The 24,019-nt window shown below is 39.9% G+C and overlaps 1 protein-coding gene across 2 annotated transcripts in view; it reads left to right on the forward strand.

Annotated features, from left to right (window-relative positions):
* gtf2h1 (general transcription factor IIH, polypeptide 1) overlaps positions 1-22,770 on the forward strand; it is a 37,885-nt gene extending 15,115 nt beyond the window's left edge. Inside the window, exons 9-16 of one of the 2 annotated variants that reach the window (XM_060914541.1) lie at positions 3,102-3,189; positions 5,744-5,832; positions 8,711-8,828; positions 13,923-14,013; positions 14,866-14,981; positions 17,780-17,872; positions 18,288-18,349; positions 21,984-22,073. In XM_060914541.1, coding sequence (XP_060770524.1) covers positions 3,102-3,189; positions 5,744-5,832; positions 8,711-8,828; positions 13,923-14,013; positions 14,866-14,981; positions 17,780-17,872; positions 18,288-18,314 — 622 coding nt within the window. In that variant the 3' untranslated portion in view covers positions 18,315-18,349; positions 21,984-22,073. Of the gene's footprint in view, positions 1-3,101; positions 3,190-5,743; positions 5,833-8,710; positions 8,829-13,922; positions 14,014-14,865; positions 14,982-17,779; positions 17,873-18,287; positions 18,350-21,983 lie in introns of both variants that reach the window. The other variant, XM_060914540.1, reaches the window with a different exon arrangement.
* Positions 22,771-24,019: the final 1,249 nt, after the last annotated feature.

Genomic DNA, 24,019 nt, shown 5'->3' on the forward strand with positions numbered 1-24,019 from the left:
AGGGTGTACACAGCTGTCATCAAGATAGTGTTCTGCTAGTCTGGCTAACGTGATAAAGCTCTACGAGCTATTGGTCTGGCCAAGATATTAAGCCCAACCGTTTCCCAGAGCCCGTGGTTGACCCGCCTCCCTGAAATGCCTCAGTTTGCTACTGGTCGAAGCCAGACAAGGCTGTGACGAAGCTTAAACCAATCACATCACTCTTTCCTCTGACGTATGCGACGCGACGGGGCTAACTGGTAGATTAAACTCTTACCGAAGCCGGTCGGGAGCAAGGCGAAAACGTCCTTCCTTTCAATAAATACCTCCAGGGCTGCTCTTTGCTCCGTTTTCAATGAGAACTTCCCGTTGAATGCTTTCAATACAGCATCTATGCGTAATAGATGCGGAAGCGTGAATGAAGCGCTTCCGGCATAGATTCTGTAAACAATCTATGGCTTCCGGTCGCAGTTCTACTACGTCACTGCCTTGAACACGCGTCTACCCAGGGCCGTTGGAGATGCTCAAAGTTGATTGGCTCCCGATTTTTCGGGAGCTTGGAAGAGCTGTAGATCGCTTGCCTGGCCAGACTAAGCTCGCAGCAGGCCCTCGTGTTGCGTCACGCTTAGGATGGGCGGGCCCAGGCTAGTGTTCTGCAGCACTTTGGCCAATTTATATTTCCTAATGGTGTATACATACTAGCAAGTAGACAAATCGACAGGCGACAGTGAATTTTCTGTGTACACGTATGACATGCAGCCACGACTTCAGCAACAGCAGCAAGCGACAAAGCACAAGCAACATGTGAGCTGAGATTTTCTCAACTTTATGCAAATTAGGCATGACATCATGAAGCGACAAATCCAAACCCGTGACTTTAATGAGTCCTCTGACCAATCATATGGCACGTGTGGTTACCATAGGAGTTGAAAAAGATGTCTCGTAACTTTAGCCACTTCACTTCTTACCTGCAATCAGATCCTATTTCTTATACTTATTGATTCAGGTGAAAAAAACCAAAACTGTGGTTTAATCTGATATGACCTCGCATTATACATGTAGAGACATGAAGAAAAATTAATCTTGGCTGGAAGTAGCAGGGATCATTGGTGCCACCAGTGAGTGTCCATAGCTAGTGTACACTGAGCAGTGAGTGTTATGAAATTTGTGTTTAAGGTACGTACTGATATGCCTAAATAGTGTATGTAGCGTGTGTATGTCGTGAGTAGAGTTAGCACACGCTGCTTGCTAATCAAGATGATGTGAAGCCGGGCTTGTAATGTACAGTACTGTGCAAAAGTCTTAAGCACGCTATTTTTTTTTTTTTTTCCCATGCAAACTTTGTTATAAATTTCTATTTTAAGACTTCTACATTATTGAGTCAGTACAAAAACATTTTAGAGTTCCAAATGTTCATTTTCCAGCACAAAATTAAATGTTACAGAAAAAAAAGTTTGGTATCTAAGCAGCATATTAATTAAGAGACCACTTTTCAGATTAAAAAAAAAAAAGAAAACATAATGAAGGTAACGGTGTCTCCCATAACCCAGTACAGAAAGTATGAACCAGAACGGGACGGTACATTACAATAACATTTACGTTTTCTAAATATTCAGGGGTTTCATACTTAACATCTTGTACTCGTACGTATCACTGTCATGTATTATTATATCCCGTCACATTGTATTAACGTTATATTCACGATATTTTCAATCGAAATTGATCTAAAAGCCCAGAACTCCTATTAGGGAATATACCTCAGCGTGACGTCACAAAGAAATCCCGTGTGGCAGAACGAGCACCATCCTGTTGGGATGGGTTCTTGCTGGATAGTTGTCTCCACTTTTAACTGTCATGATGGAGATGTTGATGTGTTAGACAGTGGAGGAGGCAACTATCTCAGGTTAACATGTTTAAGAAGTGTGGCTCAGTTTGCAAGACCAGTGTCCTCAATATCACTAGTTTTAAAATTTGTAGATGTTCAATCCCAACCTGATACTAATTCCTGTGGGTCATAAAACAGAAGCACAGATCAAAAAAGATAAGAACTTGAAATGTATACAATGTCAGGTGAAGAAACGGAAAGGTAGGGGAAGAGGCAAGAGATTGTAAAATAGATGAATAAATAGTTAAGTTATATGTTTTGACAGTAAAACAACTAAACAATATATTTTGTTTTTCTTCTAACTTTATCACACATGACGGGATGGGTTCATCTATAAAAGCGGGACGACTAATGTAAGTACCAGTTAATAAAATGGTGGACGTGATGGATGTCTCTGTGAAACTGGAACAAAAAAGGTAAGGTTATACATTATGTAAATAAATGTGACAAAAATGGTATTGTGGGACGGAACACTTGTTATACATGGGACGGAACAGCGTATAAAAACCTGGAAGGCAAATGTAAGAAAATACGTGACACCACATTAAAATACGTGACGGGACTGTTCTGTTCCGTTCTCTTCCGTACCGGGTTATGGGAGATGCGAAGGCTGCTGGGTTTTGGTGCAAAATTAAGAAGGTGTGACAAAGTGTCCAGAAGAACTGTGGCTGATTCTGCAAGAATCCTACAGCTCATTTCTTTATAAAACTGCACTCATTGTACCTCAGACTACTATTTTATTTATTTATTTATTTTTAAAGTAAAGGATCATCTCATCAAATATTGACTTTTTCATTTATTATGGCTTGCTGCTGTTTATAGATCCTGAAACATTTAATTTCATTTTTTTAAGCCTTTTTTGGTCCACAGCATTTCTTTACATGTGCCTAAGACTTTTGCACAGTACTGTACATTAAACCAATCTTGTCCCATCTTTTTTTTTTTTTAAATGGTGCAATTAATTTTAAGAACATTTTAAAATCAAATAAATCATATACTGTAGTAAATTATGAGCTACACAAACTACTCTTTCTCAAAGGAACTGAAAATGCTACACACCCGCAAGAGACAGCAGGCACGGTTAACAGTTAGTATCTTCACTGAGCATCAGTTCATAGTTTTAATGCCTTCACTAATATCCTAAAATGTACTGAAAATGGGAGGGTGTGCTAAACAGACAGGCTTGAGATCTCTGTACCTATAAATTTTATCCATATTCTTATCTCTTTGTATACAGGGAAGCAGCCACTGACCAGGCCAGTGAGACCAGTGGCACAGATGGGAATTCCAGAGACTCGGACTGCTTTCAGCCACCATTTAAAAAGGTTTACCATAAACCAGAATAAACGTATCTTGTAGGGTGGGTGGATGAGTCAGTCACATGAATTGAATAAATTTACATTTGTGCCTGTTTTTTCTTTGTTAGGGTTTAGCCTAAGATTTAGCTTTAAAACATTAACACAGAGACAAAAAAAATAACAAAGAAAATTTGGGATTTTTTTATTTTTAAGATTAAAAAAAAAAAAACAATTTCCTAAGTTCAGATTCTACATAAATTATGTAATTCTGTGAATATAATATTTGTTCTACTTGAATAGCTAGTTTTCTTTAGTGATGATAAAGACTTGATGCTTAGTAAGTATATGCCCTGACTTTTTATGTAAAGTTCTAGCTAGTTATGATCGTGTTAGACTGTTGGCAATCGTTCACTAGCCAAAGTTTGCCTACTTAATAGGAATTTAATTATTTTAGTATATTACATTACAGGCATTCAGCAGACACTTTTAGCCAGAATGACATACAGTATACCCAGAGCAGCCTGGAGAGCAGTTGGGGGTTAGGTACCTTGCTCAAGGGCACTTCAGCCATTCCTGCTGGTCCAGGGACTCGAACCAGCAATCTTTTGGTTCCAAAGCTGCTTCTCTAACCATAGTAGAATGTAAAAACTTGATGCAGTTCAAAGTTTCATTGCAATTCACATCAGCTTTGAATCTACTTCTTTTGATTTTTTTTTTGTATTTTTTAAATCAAAACTATTACTCGTAATTTTGAATTGTATGTTTTTAAAGTAAATCTTACCCCGAGCGAGGATGTAATGTTATTGTCTACACGACATTAAAAAAACTCATTTAGTGTGAATGTGTATATACAGTACAGTGGAGATAAAGTGTACACACCCTGTTAAAATAATAGGTTTATCTGATGTAAAAAAAATTTAAAAATGAGACCACGATAAATAATTTAAAAATTTTTCCCACCTTTCATGTGACCTATAACCTGTACAATTCAATTGAAAAACAAACAAATCTGTTCGGGGGGGAAAACGTAAAAAATAAAAAAAAGTACAATAAGCTGGTTGCATAAGTGTGCACACCCTTAAACTAATACTTTGTTGAAGCACCTTTTGATTTAATTACAACATTCAGTCTTTTTGGGTTCACACCAGCCATCAGTTAAAATGACTGATTAACCCCAAATAAAGTTCAGCTGCCCTAGTAGGATTTTCCTGACATTTACTCAGTTGCATCCTTCAGCAAAAGCCAGCGTTCACAGAGAGCTTACAAAGCATCAAAGGGACCTCATTGTTGAAAGGTATCGGTCAGGAGAAGGGGACAAAAACATTTCCATGGCATTAGATGTACCATGGAGCACAGTGAAGACAGTCATCAAGAAGTGGAGAAAATATGGGACAACGGTTACTGAGAACTGGGCGTCCCTCCAAAATGGATGAAAAGATGAGATGAAAACTGGTCAGGGAGGCTGCTGAGAGGCCTACAGCAACGCTGAAGGAGCTGCAGGGATTTCTGGCAAGTGCTGGTTGTGTACTACATATGACAGCAATCTCCCGTATTCTCCATATGTCGGGACTATGGGGTAGGGTCGCAAGACGGAAGCCTTTTCTTAAAAAGAAAAACATCCAGGCCCGGCTAAATTTTTGCAGAAAAATATATCAACTCTCCCAAAAGCATGTGGGAAAATGTGTTGTGGTCTGATGAAACAAAAGTTAAACTTTTTGGTCACAATTCCAGAAGGCATGTTTGGTGCAAAAACAACACTGCGCATCACCAAAAGAACACCATACCTACAGTGAAGCATGGTGGTGGCAGCATCATGTTTTGGGCTTGTTTTTCTTCAGCTGGAACAGGGGTTTTAGTCAAGGTGGAGGGAATTATGAACAGTTCTAAATACCAGTCAGTTTTGGCCCAAAACCTTCAGGTGTCTGCTAGGAAGATGAAGAGGAATGTCATCTTTCAGCATGACAGTGACCCCAAGCATACATCAAAATCAACAAAAGAATGGCTTCAGAAGAAAATTCAAGTTTTGGAATGTCCCAGCCAGAGCCCAGACCTAAATCCAATTGAAAATCTGTGGGGTGACCTGAAGAGGGCTGTGCACAAGAGATGCTCTCGCAATCTGACTGATTTGGAACGCTTTTGCAAGGAAGAGTGGGCAAATATTGCCAAGTCTAGATGTGGCAGGCTGATGGACTCCGACCCAAAAAGACTGAATGCTGTAATTAAATCAAAAGGTGCTTCAACAAAGTATTAGTTTAAGGGTGTGCACACTTATGCAACCAACTTATTGTACTTTTTTTTTTTTTTTATGTTTTTCCCCTCTAACAGATTTGTTTGTTTTTCAATTAAATTGTACAGGTTATAGATCACATTAAAAGTGAGGAAAAGTTTTGAAATTGTTTATTGTGGTCTCAGGTTTTTCTGATGTAAAAAAAATATATATTTTAGTGGGATGTGTATACTTTTTATATCCACTGTAATGCAAATATATGAAATTCATATTTTCATACTTTTTCAGCTTCCAAGCACCATAGACATTTCCCATAAGATATGTGTTGAATTTTGTTTTTGTTTCTTTTTCCAGGTGAAATTGCAAGAGGCTATTGAGTATGAGGACCTGGAGAATGAATCTGGGCCGAAAACGATCGCTTTGAATCTTAAGAAATCTGACCGGTACTTTGAATCTTGCTGAATATTTTATCAAATCAAGTATCCTTAACATTACAGTTAAAGTAGTACAAAAGTATTCGGGCATCTGAAATCAGTCTTGTCTGTGTGTATCTTGTGATACTGTAAATATAACTATTCTTTATAGCTGCAAGGTAAGGACAAAATACTATATTTTGGGGGCGTCGTGGCTCAGGTGGCTAAGGCGCCATACCATAAATCCGGGGACCCGGGTTCGATTCCGACCCGAGGTCATTTCCCGATCCCTCCCCGTCTCTCTCTCCCACTCATTTCCTGTCCTGTCTCTACACTGTCCTATCCAATAAAGGTGAAAAAAGCTCAAAAAAAATCTTTAAAAAAAAAAAAATACTATATTTTGACGCTGTGAGATGGTTACAGGCCTACTTAACTCTCTGGGGTCTGAGGGTATTTTCTGGCACTTGATTTTGATGTTCTTGTCAGTTTCAACAAATCTAAGCAGTATTTTCAGTCATATGACTTTTTTTGTATTCAGCACAAGTTCAGCTACAATAATATCCATGCAGTATGTATATCATGATTGTACTTTTAAAAAATAACGGCTAAATGAAGCTATTGTAAAACACAGTTTTAGAACTGTGTTGGAATGTGTGAAAAAACATGAACTTACCCATTGTGGCGAACCGTTTTGGTCACTTGAGGTGATTCTGTTCAGTCTTAGGAATGTATCAAGCACAAAAACTTAAATCTGCTCCATTGATTTGGACAATTAATTGGCTGTTAAATTTATGTCCTATTGTTTTGGGATAAAGGGTTGGCAGTAGGAGGGGTATTCAATGAGAAGAGTAAAAAATTCCATTCAATGAGAAGAGTGAAAACCCCTCTCACTGCCATCTCTTAATCCCATCAATTCACGTGATCAAGACGGTTCGCCACAATGGGTAAGGTCATGTTTTTTCACACATTCCAGCACAGTTCTAAAACTGCTTTTTACAACAGCTTCATTTATCTGGTATTTTTTTTAAAGTACAATCATGTCATACTACATAGATATTATTGTAGCTGACCTTGTGCTGAATACCAAAAGAGTCATATGACTGAAAACACTGCTTAGATTTGTTGAAATTGACATCAGAGCATGCCAAAATCATTAGAGTGCCAGAAAAAGTTGAAGAAAAGGGAGCAAACAAGCACCGGTGCATGTTTTATTTACTCAAGAAGCACGCAAAGCTTATGCACTACACCACACACACATCAACCAATATGCTCATAAGAAATATTTACACTTACTCGAGTTGATCTTCGGCTGGATCGAGTCGAAGTTCAAAATGACACTGCTCAGCAGCGTCGCAGTCCTCAAGATCCGATGAACTGCTGAAATTGAATCGCTGTCCTGAATCATCCGAAGCATCTCCTGAGCATCAAATCGCCATGCCATCTCACAACAAGGTTTGCTTCCAAACACGTAGCCTAAATTATGGCTGACAGATTTTATCCTGTTTACGATGGACGTTCCCACCACAAAAGAGAAACCAATCCGAACCGAAAGAGTGAAGGTAATTATCATTCCGTTACCATGTGAATAGTCTTTTATGAACGCATAAGTGGGCATGCCGACTCCAGTGTGACCTGAGTAAGGTGACAAGTTTTATGTTTCATCTAATTTAGGTAATTTTAAAAAGATAAATATTATTTGGCAATGGGTATATAGGAAAGTGTGAAGTGGGCAATTCCATGTAAATGTCAACCTCACCATGCAAAAATAAAGCAACACGTAATACATCAAAACCACTCCCAGAGATCTCACCTAGGCCTGTATTTTACAGATGTGAATAAGTTGAACCAATTTGTAACCAATCTAATATGTCACTGTCAGTCTTTCTTTCTTATAATGTAAAACCCAAGCTAAAATCAACTTTGATCATGTACAATTCTATATTATTGCCACAAGCCACAGAAATGTATGCTAAAATCCACAAAACAGCAAAACAATAGCCATCCTAAATATTATTTAAGAACTTTGATAGTTTTAGCTGATATTTAGAGAGTTTTTCAAAGGGTTATGGTGGTTAAATTGCTGATTTTCTAAACATATGCCATGTCTATTTCAGACGCGTCACATCCATAACGGAATTTCGTCACATCCATAACGCTGACTTTTCCTTCCGAAACTCTGCATGAAATACAAAATATTTTAAACAAAGATTTTTTAATATTCACCTTGGACCCCTCTATCAAATGGATATCTCCATTTCGACATTAGGTTTACAATTTCACAGAGTTTGATAAAAATGTACAGTCACCCAAGAAAAGTGATACTTTTTCTGTCACATCCATAACGCATCTTTTATTGGCATTTTCTGGCATGCCCTAGATGTACTATGGGAATTGTTCTTGTTCTATCACTTGTCCAGTATGGTACAGCCTTGAAATATGCAACACCTGTTTAAATACTGGGAGACAATAAAACATGCACTGGGTCATTTGTTGCCATTTTGAGTTCAAGTGTCACGTCCATAACGCTGGAATTGCTCAAGTATAAAGTTTCTGTCAATATGTTTATCATGCTTGTATGATTTAAAAACTCACAAAGATATTAATCTAAATACATGACCTACTCATTCTAAACCTGCTGAGCTTCGCCAGCGAAGCTGTCGACCCTCAAGGGTTAATAAATTATTGGGTCATGTGATTCAAAAACGTATAGTTTAGGCTAATGGATAACATTTCTCAGGACACAATTTTCATAATTTATTCGTGTGGACATTTACATAATGCAATAGTGCAAAGGCTAATATCGTAATAACTAAAAATTTTACATTTATTCTACTTATTTTCAGTTATTAAAATATGAATGTCCTTCCTTTATATTTATACTATATATATCCCCCCAATTGCTTTTTAGGTATTCCCATGGTCCAGTTCCTCTGCAGTCCCAATACTACTCCACAAGTCAGGACATCATCAACTCAATCAGCTGCATTAGGGAGGAGATGAGGTGCTACAAGCCCTGCCTTACTGAGGTATACTTAATGTCTGTGTGGTTTGGTTGCTGGGTTTTTTGTTTTGTTTTTTGGAATACTGATATTAATGTTTAAATCCTTATATGCAATATAAAACCACTTCAAACTGCACAAAGGCTAGATCATGTTTCTCAGACACTAAATGAGCTAAGTAGGACTTCTGACTCATGATAATGGAATGAGTATATAGCAGGCACCTTTATCTCGAAGGACTCAAGTGCTTTGTAGTCTCTTTCGATAACACATCCTCATGCTAGGTAAATAGGTCAGTGTCTTAAGAATACCATCAAGTAAAACCCTTTTTAGGGGTAAGTTAGTACAGAAAGAAAATGAAAACATGGGATTTCATGGAATTATAAATAAATTGCATGCTTGGTGAAGTGCTACGTCTTCAGTTTTTCTTTGGAAATAGTGACTCAGCTGTTTGGAAAGACAGTTTATTCCACCACTTGGGTGCCATTATAAAGATGAACTCTGAAGCATGTCTTCCTTGTATCTTTTAAAGCAATTTTAGATTTTTTTCCCTCCCTATTTCAGTCATGGCCAATTCCCACCCACTAGGCAGCTCTCTCCGATCACTTGACAGCTGTTAACCAGGGAGGATGAAGGCTATCACATGCTTCCTCCAAGTCACATGAAGACATCTAACTGCATCTTTTCAAACTGCTGTTTATATAACGTTGGGGCAATGCAACATTTGTAGGAAAGCACTATCCCACCCCACCCAACCTCCATAAGCATGAGTTCAGACACCCATGATTGCCTAGTGTCACTTATGCTTGACGGGGAGAGCGAGTATGCATTAATACTACCTGAGAGCATGGCCAAATTTACCCTCTTGGACTTCCAACCACAGATGGTTATGACAACATCGGAATTCGAACATGTAGTCTCTGGATGTTGGGTCAAATGCTTTACAGTTGCATGTCCTCCTTGTATCTTGAGGGATGGTGGGTCCAGTTGAGCCATCTTTGGGACTTATGTGGCACAGGGTGTGGTAGGTAGGGGCTAGTCCATTTTTAGCTTTTTAGGCAAGCATATGTGTTAGGGGCAACTACAGGAAGCAAGTACAGGGAAGGGAATAATGTGGTGCCATGGGAGAACTTGGGAGATTGAAAATATGTCTTGCAGCTGCATTATGGCTCAGGTGCAGAGGTTGGATGGTATGTAGGGTAGGGGAAGACCTGCTAGGATGACAAGTACCTGAGTGGCTTCTGTGCATGACCAAGGTTCCATCAGAAAAGCAATATGTAGGGTGCCTGAATACTCAGTAGGCATTTAAGTCATCGAATGGTACCCGGATGATCTTCTACATCCATAGTATGCAAACATATCGCACTGCTATACTACGATATCCCATAATTCAGGTGGAGCTTCCAAATAACTGAAGAAGAATTCCCCTGGGAAAAATAAAAAGATGGCTGTCCGACGTGAAACTGGTTGTTGCAGCGGTGTACAAATCTCATCTCATTATCTGTAGCCGCTTTATCCTGTTCTACAGGGTCGCAGGCAAGCTGGAGCCTATCCCAGCTGACTACGGGCGAAAGGCGGGGTACACCCTGGACAAGTCGCCAGGTCATCACAGGGCTGACACATAGACACAGACAACCATTCACACTCACATTCACACCTACAGTCAATTTAGAGTCACCAGTTAACCTAACCTGCATGTCTTTGGACTGTGGGGGAAACCGGAGCACCCGGAGGAAACCCACGCGGACACGGGGAGAACATGCAAACTCCACACAGAAAGGCCCTCGCCGGCCATGGGGCTCGAACCCGGACCTTCTTGCTGTGAGGCGACAGCGCTAACCACTACACCACCGTGCCGCCCCGGTGTACAAATATACCAGTAATTGTTTACACCTTTCTGCTATTGCATAAATATTTTTAATTCCATGGTATACAGTGCTCAGAGTAAATGAGTACACCCCCTTTGAAAAGTAACATTTTAAACAATATCTTAATGAACACAATTTCCAAAATGTTGACAAGACAAAGTTTAATTTAACATCTGTTTAACTTATAACGTGAAAGTAAGGTTAATAATATAACTTAGATTACACATTTTTTCAGTTTTACTCAAATTAGGGTGGTGCAAAAATAAGTACACCCCACAACAAAAACTACTACATCTAGTACTTTTTGTATGGCCTCCATGATTTTTAATGACAGCACCGGGAGATGCTGAACAGGGAGGGAATTGAGCCTCCTGACCACCTGGTGAAAGAAACTGTCCTTGAGCCTGCTGGTTTTGGCCCAGAGACTCTGCAGTCTCTTTCCTGATGGCAGCAGACTGAAGAGGCTGTGAGATGGGCGGGTGGGGTCACCTGCAATCCTGATGGCTTTGCGGGTGAGGCGGGAGTTATAAATATCCATTAGAGAAGGGAGAGAGACACCAATGATCCTCTCAGCTGCTCTCACGATGCGCTTTAGAGTCTTGCAGCAGGACACGGTGCAGGTGCCGTACTAGGTTCTAGGCATGGAATGAACAAGTTGGCGACATTTTGCAACATCAATCTTTTTCCAGTCTTCAACAATGACCTCTTTTAGTGACTGGATGCTGGATGGAGAGTGATGCTCAACTTGTCTCTTCAGAATTCCCCAAAGAAAATAATTTCTTTACACCACAAAGGTGAAGGCTACAAGAAGATCAGCAAAGCTTTACTTATCAGTCAGAATACTGTAGCAAAAGTGGTACAAAAATTTAAGAAAGATGGAACTGCAACCATCTCACAGAGACATCCAGGTCGTCCACGAAAGTTAACACCTCGACAGGAGCATCTTCTGATGAGAAGGGTTGAAGAAAATCAGCATGCAAGTTCACTGCAGTTATCTAAAGAAGTAGAAAGCCAAACTGAGGGTGACTATTTCCCGTGACACAATATGGCGTACACTGCAGAGGAATGGCATGCATGGATGCCATCCATGAAAGAAGCCTCTCCTAAAGCCCAGGCACAAAAAAACCCGCCTAGAGTTTGCCAGGGCCCATGCTGACAAAGATGAAGACTACTGGGACTCTATACTCTGGAGTGATGAGACCAAGATAAATGTTTTGGAACTGATGGCTTCAAAACTGTATGGCATCACAAAGGTGAGGAATACAAAGAAAAATGGATGGTGCCTACAGTGAAACATGGTGGTGGCAGTGTCCTTATGTGGGGCTGCATGAGTGCTGCTGGTGTCGGGGAGCTGCATTTCATTGATGGCGTCATGAATTCACAGATGTATTGCTCTATACTGAAAGATATGCTACCATCACTCCATGCCCTTGGTCGTTGTGCACTTTTCCAACATGACTAAACACACATCTAAGGCCACTGTTGGATTTCTGAAGAAGAACAGGGTGAAAGTGATTCAGTGGCCAAGTATGTCTCCTGATCTGAACCCAATCGAACACCTATGGGGAATTCTGAGGAGACAAGTTGAGCATCACTCTCCATCCAGCATCCAGTCACTAAAAGAGGTCATTGTTAAAGAATGGAAAAAGATTGATGTTGCAAAATGTCGCCAACTTGTTCATTCCATGCCTAGAAGACTTGGTGCTGTCATTAAAAATCATGGAGGCCATACAAAGTACTAGATGGAGTAGTTTTTGTTGTGGGGTGTACTCATTTTTGCACCATCCTAATTTGAGTAAAACTGAAAAAAATGTGTAATCCAAGTTATATTATTAACCTTACTTTCATGTTATAAGTTAAACAGATGTTATATTAAACTTTGTCTTGCCAACATTCTGGAAATTGTTTGTGTTCATTGAGATATTGTTTAAAATGTTACTTTTCAAAGGGGGTGGACTCATTTACGCTGAGCACTGTACATAGGTATACGTTATCTGTGAACATATGGGTTAGTTGATGGGTAAGAAGACGGCGGAGTACATCCAAATTGTGTCCTTATTACTTGCCTGCATACTCGTAGAATGTACTATGGTTACAGTCATTAGTACATATGGAGTATTCAGATGCAGCCCAAGTCAGGTTAGCAATATAAGGAAAGAAGGATGATGGAGAACTACCCCATTGCCAAACTGTATGCAGTTGTGCAGGGAGATGACCAGGTTGTGATGTGGGAATGCATCCTCCTCAGTCTTGCTGGTATGAAGTTTCAACTGATGAGCTTCCATCCATGATGGCATTGAGATCTGTGCAGAAATGTGAGTGTCCTCAGCATAGCAGTGGTGTGAAAAACCTTGTGAGGATATGACCTCACTAATGGAGCAGGAATAGAGGGAGAACAGAAAAGGACCCAGCACTGAGCCTTGTGAGACACCAGTGGAGAGTCAGCATGGTGCAGGTGTAGATCCTCTCCATGACACCTAAAATGACCGTTCCTCATAGTAGGAAGCAAACCACCACGATGCTGCAACACTAATTCCAAGACTTGAAGGATGGACAGGAGGGGCTTGTGACTGGCAGTGTTGATTGTTGCCGAGAGGTCAAGGATGGATGAGAATTTGGCTGATCAATCAGCGTGAAGCTCCACAGTAACGGCCACAAGTATGGATTGTGCTGATTTGAACCCCAAACTTGGTAGGATTTTGGAGGTAGTTCTGTGTAAGAAAATGAGACCACTGGTTGTATATAGCATGTTGAAGGATTTTTGAAAAAAATAAGGGAAGTGACACCGACTGGTAGTTGTCTGCAGTATATAGTGTATATTTTCTCAGGGTTTCTAATATTAACAACTGTAAAAGAAGTGAAACCGAGCCAGGTGTCGTTATTTTTTATTATTTATTTATTTATTTTATGGCTGGGTTCTTGCCCGAACTGATAAAATCACATTATCAATTTTTCTTTGGCTAATCAGACACAAGGTATGCCACCACACTTGCGGGTTAGGTGCCTTGCTCAAGGGCACTTGAGCCAATCCTGTTGGTTTAGGGAATTGAACCAGCAACCTTTTGGTCCCAAAACTGTTTCTCTAACCATTTAACCATAGCTTCCCCCAGATATTTTTAAATAATACCCATTCACACTGAATGGTCATTGCACAGATTTAACAGCAGCTTAGGATTTCTTTTTGATTTCTTTGAATCCTAAGATATCTGATTTTGTGGTTTTCCTGTTGATATTGCTCTTGGTGTAATTTCAGGTGATATCCAGCAGTGTAGCTAGTTCAGCTGTTACAGCCCTTTCACCTGGAGGAGTTTTAATGCAAGCTGGACCCCAACAGACCATCAGTCGTGAGTTAAATACGCACACAGTCTCTCTTAGAACCCTTACTACAGAATTATTGCTACTTTTTAATCGTCTGTAATTCATCATTGTTGGGTTTTTTAAATCTTTGAATGTCTAAGCTTTCCGACTTTTTCCTCACAAATTCAACACAGCCTTTTTTTTTTTTTTTTTTTAATTTTGGGATTCAAAAGAGTCCTTAATCCACCCTTCATACCAAATCCTGTGGGATATTGACTGAGACCAATGATAGATTTGAAAGATGCAAGGAACATGCAAATACATACAAGAGATGATGAAAATGATATGGCTAAAAGTTTATGGACTCCTGACCATCACACTCTGTGCTTGTTGAACAGCGCATTCCAGATTTATTCCGTTCTGCAGTTATTATAAGCTCCACTCTTACTAGATTTTGGAGCATGGCTGTGGGGGATTTGTGATCATTCAGCCACAAGGGCATTACCAAAGTCAGACACTGATATTGGTGAAGAGGTGTGGGGTGCAGTCAGCATTCCAGTTCATCCCAAAGATGCTCAGTGAGGTTGAGGTCAGGGCTGTGTGCAGGACACTCAAGTTCTTTCACTCCAACCTTCTCAAACCAGGTCTTCATGGAGCTTGCTTTGTGCACAGGGGCATTGTCATGCTGGAACCGGTTTGAACCTCTTCGTTCTGGTGAAGGGAAATTTTAATGTTGCAGCATACAAAGAGGTTCCAGACAAATTGTTGCAAATTTTGTGGGGACAGTTTGGGGAAGAACCACATAAAGATGTCCTGGTCAAATAATGTACCTTAGTTTGTATTTCAACATTAATTTAACGTGTGTGTGTGTGTGTGTGTGTGTGTGTGTGTGTGTATAGAGTTGGTACCCAGTGATGTTCAGAATGAACTGAAGCACTTGTACACAGCAGCAGGAGAGCTGCTACGACACTTTTGGTCTTGTTTTCCAGTCAACACACCCTTCCTGGAGGAGAAGGTACAGATCTCTGTCAGGGACTGCAGCAGTAGTGCTTTACAAGCTGTTGCATGTAGAAATATGGATGTTAAGTATAATACATTTCAAACATAAATGCAAGTTTATTAGAATCAATGGATTATTCAAAGAAAATCAACAAAATGTTTTGGTATTCATCCAAACACTCATCGGTTGTAAAAGTGTGACAGGAAGTAGCTCTGGCAAAAATGCACACAAAGAAGTCACGTGATCAGCACATGGCATGAGATGGTAGTCTCATATGACTACTTGAAATGTCACTGAAGTGTATTTGCCAGAGAAGATGGTATTTGCAGCAGCTTACGGTGGTGCCCATCCTCTCAAGCTGGTTCATCCATAAAGTGTCATGGTACAGTTTTTAACATAGCATTATAGGCTGGGGACGGGTAATGTCTCAAGCCCCTGTCTCTGTTTACTGAGGGCTGTTCCCATTATCTCCTCTGTCTAGAATGGATACCTCATGATCAGGGCTTTGAACCAGAATTTTTTTCCTATTGGTTCGTTCCGAACAGAAACGGAATTTTAACATTTCCGGTTTTGGGTTCCACCATTAAATAGACGTTCCCGAACCGGTTAGAACAAAAAAATTTCGTTCCCGGAACAGTTAATTACGTTCCCTGTCAGCTGTTTAACAAATGGCTATAAAATTATGTCTCTGTCTCATCCAGCTTAAGCCAAATGTAGGCTAATTCTATTACAACCTTCATTAAATAAGACAAGAAATAATTCAAAACAATTATTATTTCAAATGTTGGTGATTTGGATTCTCAGTATGTCTTCCCATCTACACAAACAGAAAAAGTGCCAAAAATGAAAGAGAATTCGTTTAGTGTGTTACCAAAGGCTAGTCAGGCCCTATAGAGGGCTACCGCATGACGTCACCGCGCCGCGAGATTTCGGTAGTCGCCATATTGGAAGACCAAGTACACATCTATGCAAGTACATACATACATAAAACAAACTACACCTGAAATGTAGCCAGGGCCAGTTCTGCCCTAATCTGGACCCGGGTGCAACATCGCGCAACCCCCCCCCCCAAAAAAAACAGTCTAAATCAGGACAACCATCACATAACTATAACTATAAACATTTTATATCAACTATTTTAACTAAATGGGCTATAATAAATAAGCCTGCAGGCAGCCACGGCGGGCCGCCTCAGAAAAGTAACCGTTTGTCCTACCTTAAAACTCGTTTTGCATTTTCTGCCTCCTTTTTTGTATTTTCGACCCTCCGTTTATTTTCTTTCCTTTTCTGAAAACCCGCACTGTAAAAAATGATTTGTTGTTTTAACTTAGTTAGTGCAAGGGTTGCCTTAAGGGCTGCCTTAAAATTTTGAGTTCACTGAAATTAATATAGTAAGTTCACAACAATTTAACTTACTATGTGAATTCCAGTGAACTCAAAATTTTAAAGCAGCCCTTGCACTAACTTTTTTAAGTTAAAACAACTAATTTTTTTTTACAGTGCGATTTGTGTCCAGACATTTTGTTCTGCTACCAACGAACTAACTCGTCAGGTCTCGTCTCTCGAGCCCGCGATGATTCCCGTGGGAAGAGCAACAACTGATGCATTTTTACAAACAGCCAATAGAGAGGTTGCAACGTTCAGGCTCTTCTTTGCTCAGACACTCAGTAATGCACTTATCACATGGAGACGTGATAGCAGTCCACCTTCCCGCTCTCTCCATTCAGTCAGCGAACGTCACACAGGAAGTGAACCCCAGCGGGTCATAGAAACTTGTGCAGGAGAAGAATGGCTTTTTTATTTGTAGGCTACGGAAACTTTGAGGAACGAAATAAAAACCGGTATTAACCGGTTACCATTATTTTTAATAAGCGTTTCTGTTCCGGAACATAAAAAATAATAAAGTTTCTGGTTTCGTTTCTGTTCCATGTGAAATAGAAAAAGTTCCCGGTTTTCGTTTTCGTTCCTTGAACCGGTTCAAAGCCCTGCTCATGATCATACCAGTAGCCTTATGACTTTAATATGTCATGCCATATGCTGATTGTGTGACCTTTTCGTGTGTGGTTTTGCCAGAGTTACTTCCACTTTTACAACTGATGATCGTGTTTGGATGGACACCAAAATGTTTTGTCAGTTTTCTTTGAATAGTTCAGTGATTCTACTCAACATTTTGATGTTTTAAAAATGAACTTGCGTAGACAAACTTAGCTTTATGTTGCTATGCATGTTTTGACCGTTCGAGTTTGAGAAGTGTATGCCATAGTCGGAGTTTAATTTGGTTCGTACTGGAACACTGATGGCCACTAGAGGGCATTTCTCATTCTAGGTAGTTGTGCCTTTTGCACTACTGTGTGGAAGTGTCATGCTTGTGATGCATCACTGAGTCAGCTGATATTTTAACTCCTTTGAACAGACATTACATTAGCCACATAGTCTTAAAAAACCCTGAAGTTTCTGTGTTTTACTCCCACATTGGTGGATTTTAATACAGATTGGTTTAATCCAATAAGGCTGCCGACTTCTTCACAAAGCACTTGAATTAGTCCTTTATTTAATTTATTAAAAATCCCTCGACTTGTGTGATTTCTTTTCATTCTGTTCTACCCTGCACCTAACATGGTTAAGCCTGATGTTATTCTTAGTCCTTGACCAACTGAACTATAAGGAACTAAGTAGCATTTCTGCAAGTCCCTATGTATAAGGGCATATGCTAAATGCTGGAAACTTTTCAGTGATTCATCACATTTGCATAATGAAGACTAAGCTTGTAATCTTAATTATATTTATATATAATTATCTTTATATCTGCTAAGGTGGTGAAGATGCAGTCCAATCTGGAGAGATTCCAGTCAACCAAGCTCCACCCATTCCAAGACAAGATCCAACGGGAATACTTTAGTACCAACGTAAGATTTATTGATTTATTTATTTATTTATTTATTGGAATGCAGGAAGATAAAGGAAGCATTTATTTATACATGAATAAAAATGGCCCAAATATGTGTTCAGTTTTGGCTTTTTTTTTTGGTAACTGTTTGTGAAATGATTTATAAACATCTTCCAGATCAATTCTACTCATATTTAGGCATGCTAATACAAATAGTATTGGGGGGGAGGACTCACCCAATACACTTAACATTCATTAGGCTTTTTACCTTGCCAGGGTCTAATCTAGAACCGTTCAGCACTTTTCCACCAAAGAGCCAGTTCTTGACTGTAAAAATGCTTTGGTTCCAGCACCAAATGAGGCTCGTGGCATCATGTTTCATTGCCAAGACAACATGATTGTATTCGGTGACCACCATCTCATTTTTTATGTAGATGTTTTCAAGTTGTCCATCCATCTAAGATTCAAGTTCCAACGGGAATACTTAAATACCAATGTAAGATTTATTTATTTATTTATTTATTTATTTATTGGAATGCAGGAAGATAAAGGAAGCATTTATTTATACATGAATAAAAATGGCCCAAATGTGTATTCAGTTTTGGCTTTTTTTTTTTTTGGTAACTGTTTGTGAAATGATTTAGGCTTTTTATCTCACAAGACCAAGTGCTTAAATGTTTGTAGAATTTTGAATTGATTAGATTTTGGAATCGATCCAAGCATGGTCAAGTTCACAGCAAGCTCTGAAATATATATTTTTTTCTTCAATAGATTCTTCCATCTATTTCAGGCATACAGATTAGTACCAAGAAGGACAAGACTTGTAAATGAGGCAACCCTTTTTTTTTTTTTTAAGATAAATGTAGAAAGAAATATAAAAAGTCAATTATTGCAACTGCAATTCCAAAAAAAGAAGTGACCTGGTTGTAAAACAAGCATTGCCTTTCAAATCAGCATGGCCACATTGTCACAGGAAATGGGTCTTGCATTTGATCTGATATTATAATTGGTTTCAAATGTCATTCTACAGAACTGCAGTGTGTGTATTTCCTCAAATGTAATCGCATGCCGGAGTTTTCTAGTTTGCTCGAAAATAGGCACATTTAATTTGAACAAATATTTGGACTGCAGTCTCCATGTCACTCTAATAATCTGTATTTTTAAGTGAGTGTTCAAATATATTTTTTCCTTTTGTCCCCAGTATAAAAACAGATTATCGTATGGGTCCAATAAAAGTATTGCTTTTGCTAGATGTAGTAAAACAAAAATGAAACTGGTTCTACAAATCTGGACTGTCATGCAATGTTGATGCATTAAAGCCAGATTCAGGGGTGGGGGTTAAAGACTTTGTTAATATTTGGTGCACATTCCAGCAGTAAAACATCTGCTCAGACAAGAACCCCTGTGTTGGTTTTCTGGCACTCCACGTTCTGTAAGCCTATGAAAGATTTGGACCACCTCCGTCCAGCCAGTCAGGGCATGGAAGTGTCTGTTTGTCTGTTAATCATATTGCATGTTCTTTACTTTGTGCTCTCAGTGCTATTTTTATTTGCACCGGATTGCTGTAAGCCCTGTGAGAATTGCTTTGTTAATACAAGAACTGAAACTGGCATTTAAAAAAGAGGCACACTTGCCACTTTTGAAAAGTTTCATAAGGATGCAAAAAGCAACAATATGGCTTAGGTGTTGAGATTAATGTGCTTTTTATCCCTCTGGCCTATAGTTGGGTGTGTGTGTGTGTGTGTGTGTGTGTGGGTGGAGCAGGGCTCTACAGTGCGCACATTTCACTTGCATTTGCGAGCAAATTTTTCGGCATGCGAACGACGAAAAAAAAAACGCGCATTCGTGCGAGGGCTTCTTGCAGCCGACAATTTAGGAAAGCACTGAGCACAGATGCGACGAGTTTAACATTCTAAAATGTATCAAATGTTAAACTGCAAAGTATGTAAATCCAGCGCTGGATAGCCTACCTAATATAGTGTAACGAGTAACGGCCTGTATTGTTGTGTGTGTGTTCAGTGTTGTGTGTGTGTGTGTGTGTGTGTGTGTGTGTGTGTGTGTTCTGCCTGCGCCTTGCTCCCTGTCTGTAGTTGCGTGCATTGCCTCTGTCTTGCACTGCAGTGGTTCCCACGGTAGCTGGGGGGGGGAGTGAAAAAGTAACTTTTTTTTTTTGCCGTTCTGCCATGCTAGAGCGTTTTACCGGGACATGAGATTTCAGCATTTTTATTCTTCTCGGTCTGTAGCTTGAATAAGTTTAGGCTACTGAATAACACTTTCAGTTAAAGTTGAGTCTGGTGCTTTTGTGCTGACGCTACAATAGCCTACTATCACAATAAATATCCCCTGTAACATTTCCCGTTTTCTACTCATCTTTCTGTGATTGCCCCTCTTTCCCACGGTTGTATGTTGTGGGTGTGGCATTAGGTGGGAAAAGTGCTTTTTAGGGATTCATCAGATCATTCAACTGAGAGATAACTGAGAGCTGGTTCGGACCGAGCTGAGAAATATATTCGCTATGCAGAGAATAACAGCGTTTTTTAAAAGCAATGATGGTGGAAACAAGAATAAAAGAACGGACAAGGAAGAAAGTGTAGTGAAGAAAGCTAGAACGACGGGAGAAGGTGCGGGAAAATTATATAATGAGATGGAAAGCACACACCCCAGTGCAAACATTTACATGGGAACATACAACACAGCAGAAAAACAAATGTACAGTATATACAAATGGTGCATGTCACAACACAGTAGAAAAACAAAGAATATATATACAACTGGGCATGTTGAGTTGCAGATGTTAATTGCACATTAGTTATAGAAACTCAGTTCAGCTACAAAACTCAGGATATTGCACTGTATTTGGTATTGCATTGTATTGGGTATGGATGTAAAAGTGTAGAAATACAAAATATACAAAAGCTATAAAAACTAAAAAGTTGCTCTGTGAGGTTGCACTGTAATAAGTATTGCACTGTATCAGGTAAGTGTGAGAATATTGTCCTTTTAGGTCCTTGTTGGTGCATTGTTGCACCTGCCAGAAGTGGCATCAGTCAGTGCATGTAATGAGCCTTTTTCACATTACGTCACTTGCAGAAGAACCTCACATCCGTTTTCAGCCTTTTGAATGGAAGAAGAGGCGGCATGCTAATCTGCTGGCTAACAAGTAGCAACCATAGAAAGTCAGTAAACTTCCTTTCCAAAACAAGGCAGATAGGTGACTGGAATGGTCGCTAACAATACGTAATGATAAACAACAATGCGCAATATTATTATCAGTCTTATTTGTGAATGACACAGTTTTGTTAACGTACCGGTATGTTGCCGCCGTATACCTCTTCTTCCATTCAAAAGGCTGGAAACGGATACGAGTTCCCCTGCAAGTGACGTAATGTGAAAAAGGCTAATTGTTCAAGGTGGTTATGGCCTGTGGGAAAAAACTGTTTTTGAGTCTGTTGGTCCTTGCTTTGATGCACCTGTAACGCCTGCCTGAGGGCAGCAAGTCAAAGAACTCAGAGCCAGGGTGGGAGCTGTCCTTGATGATGATGTTAGCTCTGCTGAGCTCTTCTCTCTGTTTAGCTACTGTTTATTCATTCATCCAGTTGTTTGTTCATTCATTCATTCTCAATTGAATTTTGCGTTTTATGTGTTGGTGTGTCTAAGGTTTGCGCTGCAATAAACCTTTAAAATGAAAACCTACTTGTGCTTGTGCCCCCATTTTTTTTTCCCCTGTGCTCCTAAAATTTTTAACTTAGGAGCGCACGTGCTCCTGAAAAAAAAAAGTTAGTGTAGAGCCCTGGTGTGGGGGGGGGGGGGGGTAACTATCGCTCTTTCCGTCCATCTGTCTGTCCATCTATAAACATTTTAGTTTCCGGAGCATAACTCTCAAACTATTAGGATGTTTTGGGTTTTTTTGCATGAAACCTCAGTTATGTTAAGTGACGAGGAGTTGTGCCTTTTGACATTTTGGGATTTCTGTATTTCCATGGCAACCAATTCAACTTAGGAAAATTTGAAGTAGGGTTTCATGTGGGGGCCAGGTACATGTCCTCTCCTGATGACTCTTGCTGCTTTTATGTGCATGAAGCCAAGCAAGTTAAGAGATTTGACTTTTGTTTTTGTTTTTTTTTAAATAGCTGACCAGCCATCTAGAAGAGATGATCCAGGCTGCCTATAACAAGTACCATGCTTGGCAGACACGCCGTATGATGAGGAAGACCTGAGGGAAGAGAGACTGATCCATTTGATTTACAAAAGGAGGACAATATAGGAAAAAATGGAAAGAGGGAGAGAGAACAGACTCTCCTATTAGACCAGCTAGGTTGCTCCACCTAGATACGCAAGTGTTAGTGGGGTAAAGCCCACTGTGCCAAGATGTACAGGACTCGGGTTTTCTCCAGATCAGTCCATGTGGAGATGGACTACACCATTGATAACTGGTTTTTTTTTTTTCTCCCCCTTTTGATCTGATTTTCTTTGTCCTGTTCTTTATTCTCTCCCCTCCCCCCTTACCTTCAGTAAGTAAGATATCTGGCTTCTTGGCTGGAATCAATCATGCATTTGACAGTGTTGAATTTATGACCAAACTGTGGGCTTTAATACCAGAGGAAGTATTCTCAGGAACTAAAAATGTTCAATGCAAATTACTTGATGAGATGAAGGGGGGAGGGGGGTATAAGGAGGATGCTTTATGACGTAAACCATGTCAGTGCAATGCAGTACAAGTCTGTATACACTTGGTGTTCACTGGAAACCCAGAAGCCCAAGGCAAAGTGGGGATATGAATAAAGCAATACTGTATAAACTCTTTCAGTTGTGTATTACTGGTGTGCAACTTAAAAGTTGCATCACATTCTATGTCTATTTTAACTGCACTGAAAAGTTTCTGGATGTTGGGAAAATAAAAGTCAGTTGGATTCCCAATGTGTGTGTTTGTGTGACTTTGTTATTCAAATGTTGTGTTACAGTAAATTCACATTCAGTAACCACTTTAATTCTGATCAGGGTCCTGCTGGATCCAAAGCCTGTCTTGTGAGCCAGGAATACACCCTGAGTGGGACACCAGTCCATCACAAGGCACCATCCACACACACATTCGCAACTAGGGGCAATTTATTTTTGCCAGTACACTGACTGACTGGTATGTATGTGAAATGGGAGGAAACCAGAGAACCTGCAGGAAACTTGTGTAGAAAGGGAGAACATGACATTACATAAATGGCATTTAGCAGACACTCTTATCCAGAACATACCCTGAGAGCAGTTGGGGTTTAGCTGCCTTGCTCAAGAGCACTTCAGCCATTCCTGCTGGTCCAGGGACTCAAACTGGCAACCTTTTGGTCCCAAAGCTGTTTCCTCTAACCATGAGGCTGTGGTGTACATTTAGAGAAACTATCTGTCTCCAAATTTTGAAATGCCTATGTGGATAATGTTGTGCTTGCATGGTTGGTCGTCACCATACCCTGAACCGTTGTCTACTAAATTCACTAATCCATATCTATGAGGTTATCAATTTTCCACACAACCAACCACTTATTTCTCTTCACTTGGGTTAGATTTTCCCCATACTTCACGCTACACTATGAGCAACACTACAACCAGCATCTAAAATGGGCATTACTTGTGCACTTGCTCAAGGATTGACCATTTTAAAGCCATCTTCTGACTCCATCACCTATGCTGACTGTCAGACAACACCTGTGTTGACAGCACACTCAGCTTGAGCATTTCAAGCTTTTCAGAATCAAATCTGGCATCAGCCCTGCAGCCAGCTTACTCATCACAAATGTCCACATCCACAGAGGGCTCATAAGGACAAGATGATTGTAATCAAATTCAGGATCTGATACTACAGCTCAGAGGCTCACGGTGTTGGAAAATGCACTCCGTTTAGCCCAGTGGCGGTCTTATTTCTTGCCTTATCAGAGGAGTATGTGGATGCTGGGTCTAGATCAATATATCAGTTGAACTTGAAGCTTTCAACGAAGGTGAGCCTTCGGAGTGTTCCTTTTTGTTCTTGTTGCATTGGCCTAAGGTGTTCTTTTGACTGAACGGTGTTCATCTGATCCTCCAGGAGAAAAGAAAGACAAGACCTCAACCCTTCATGGGCATTACTATTTAGAGCTGTCCAGCTGTGGCTATACTACTGGATTAGGTTTGAGTGGATCATGAT

This window comes from Neoarius graeffei, chromosome 2, assembly GCF_027579695.1.
Source record: "Neoarius graeffei isolate fNeoGra1 chromosome 2, fNeoGra1.pri, whole genome shotgun sequence".
NCBI lineage: Eukaryota > Metazoa > Chordata > Actinopteri > Siluriformes > Ariidae > Neoarius > Neoarius graeffei.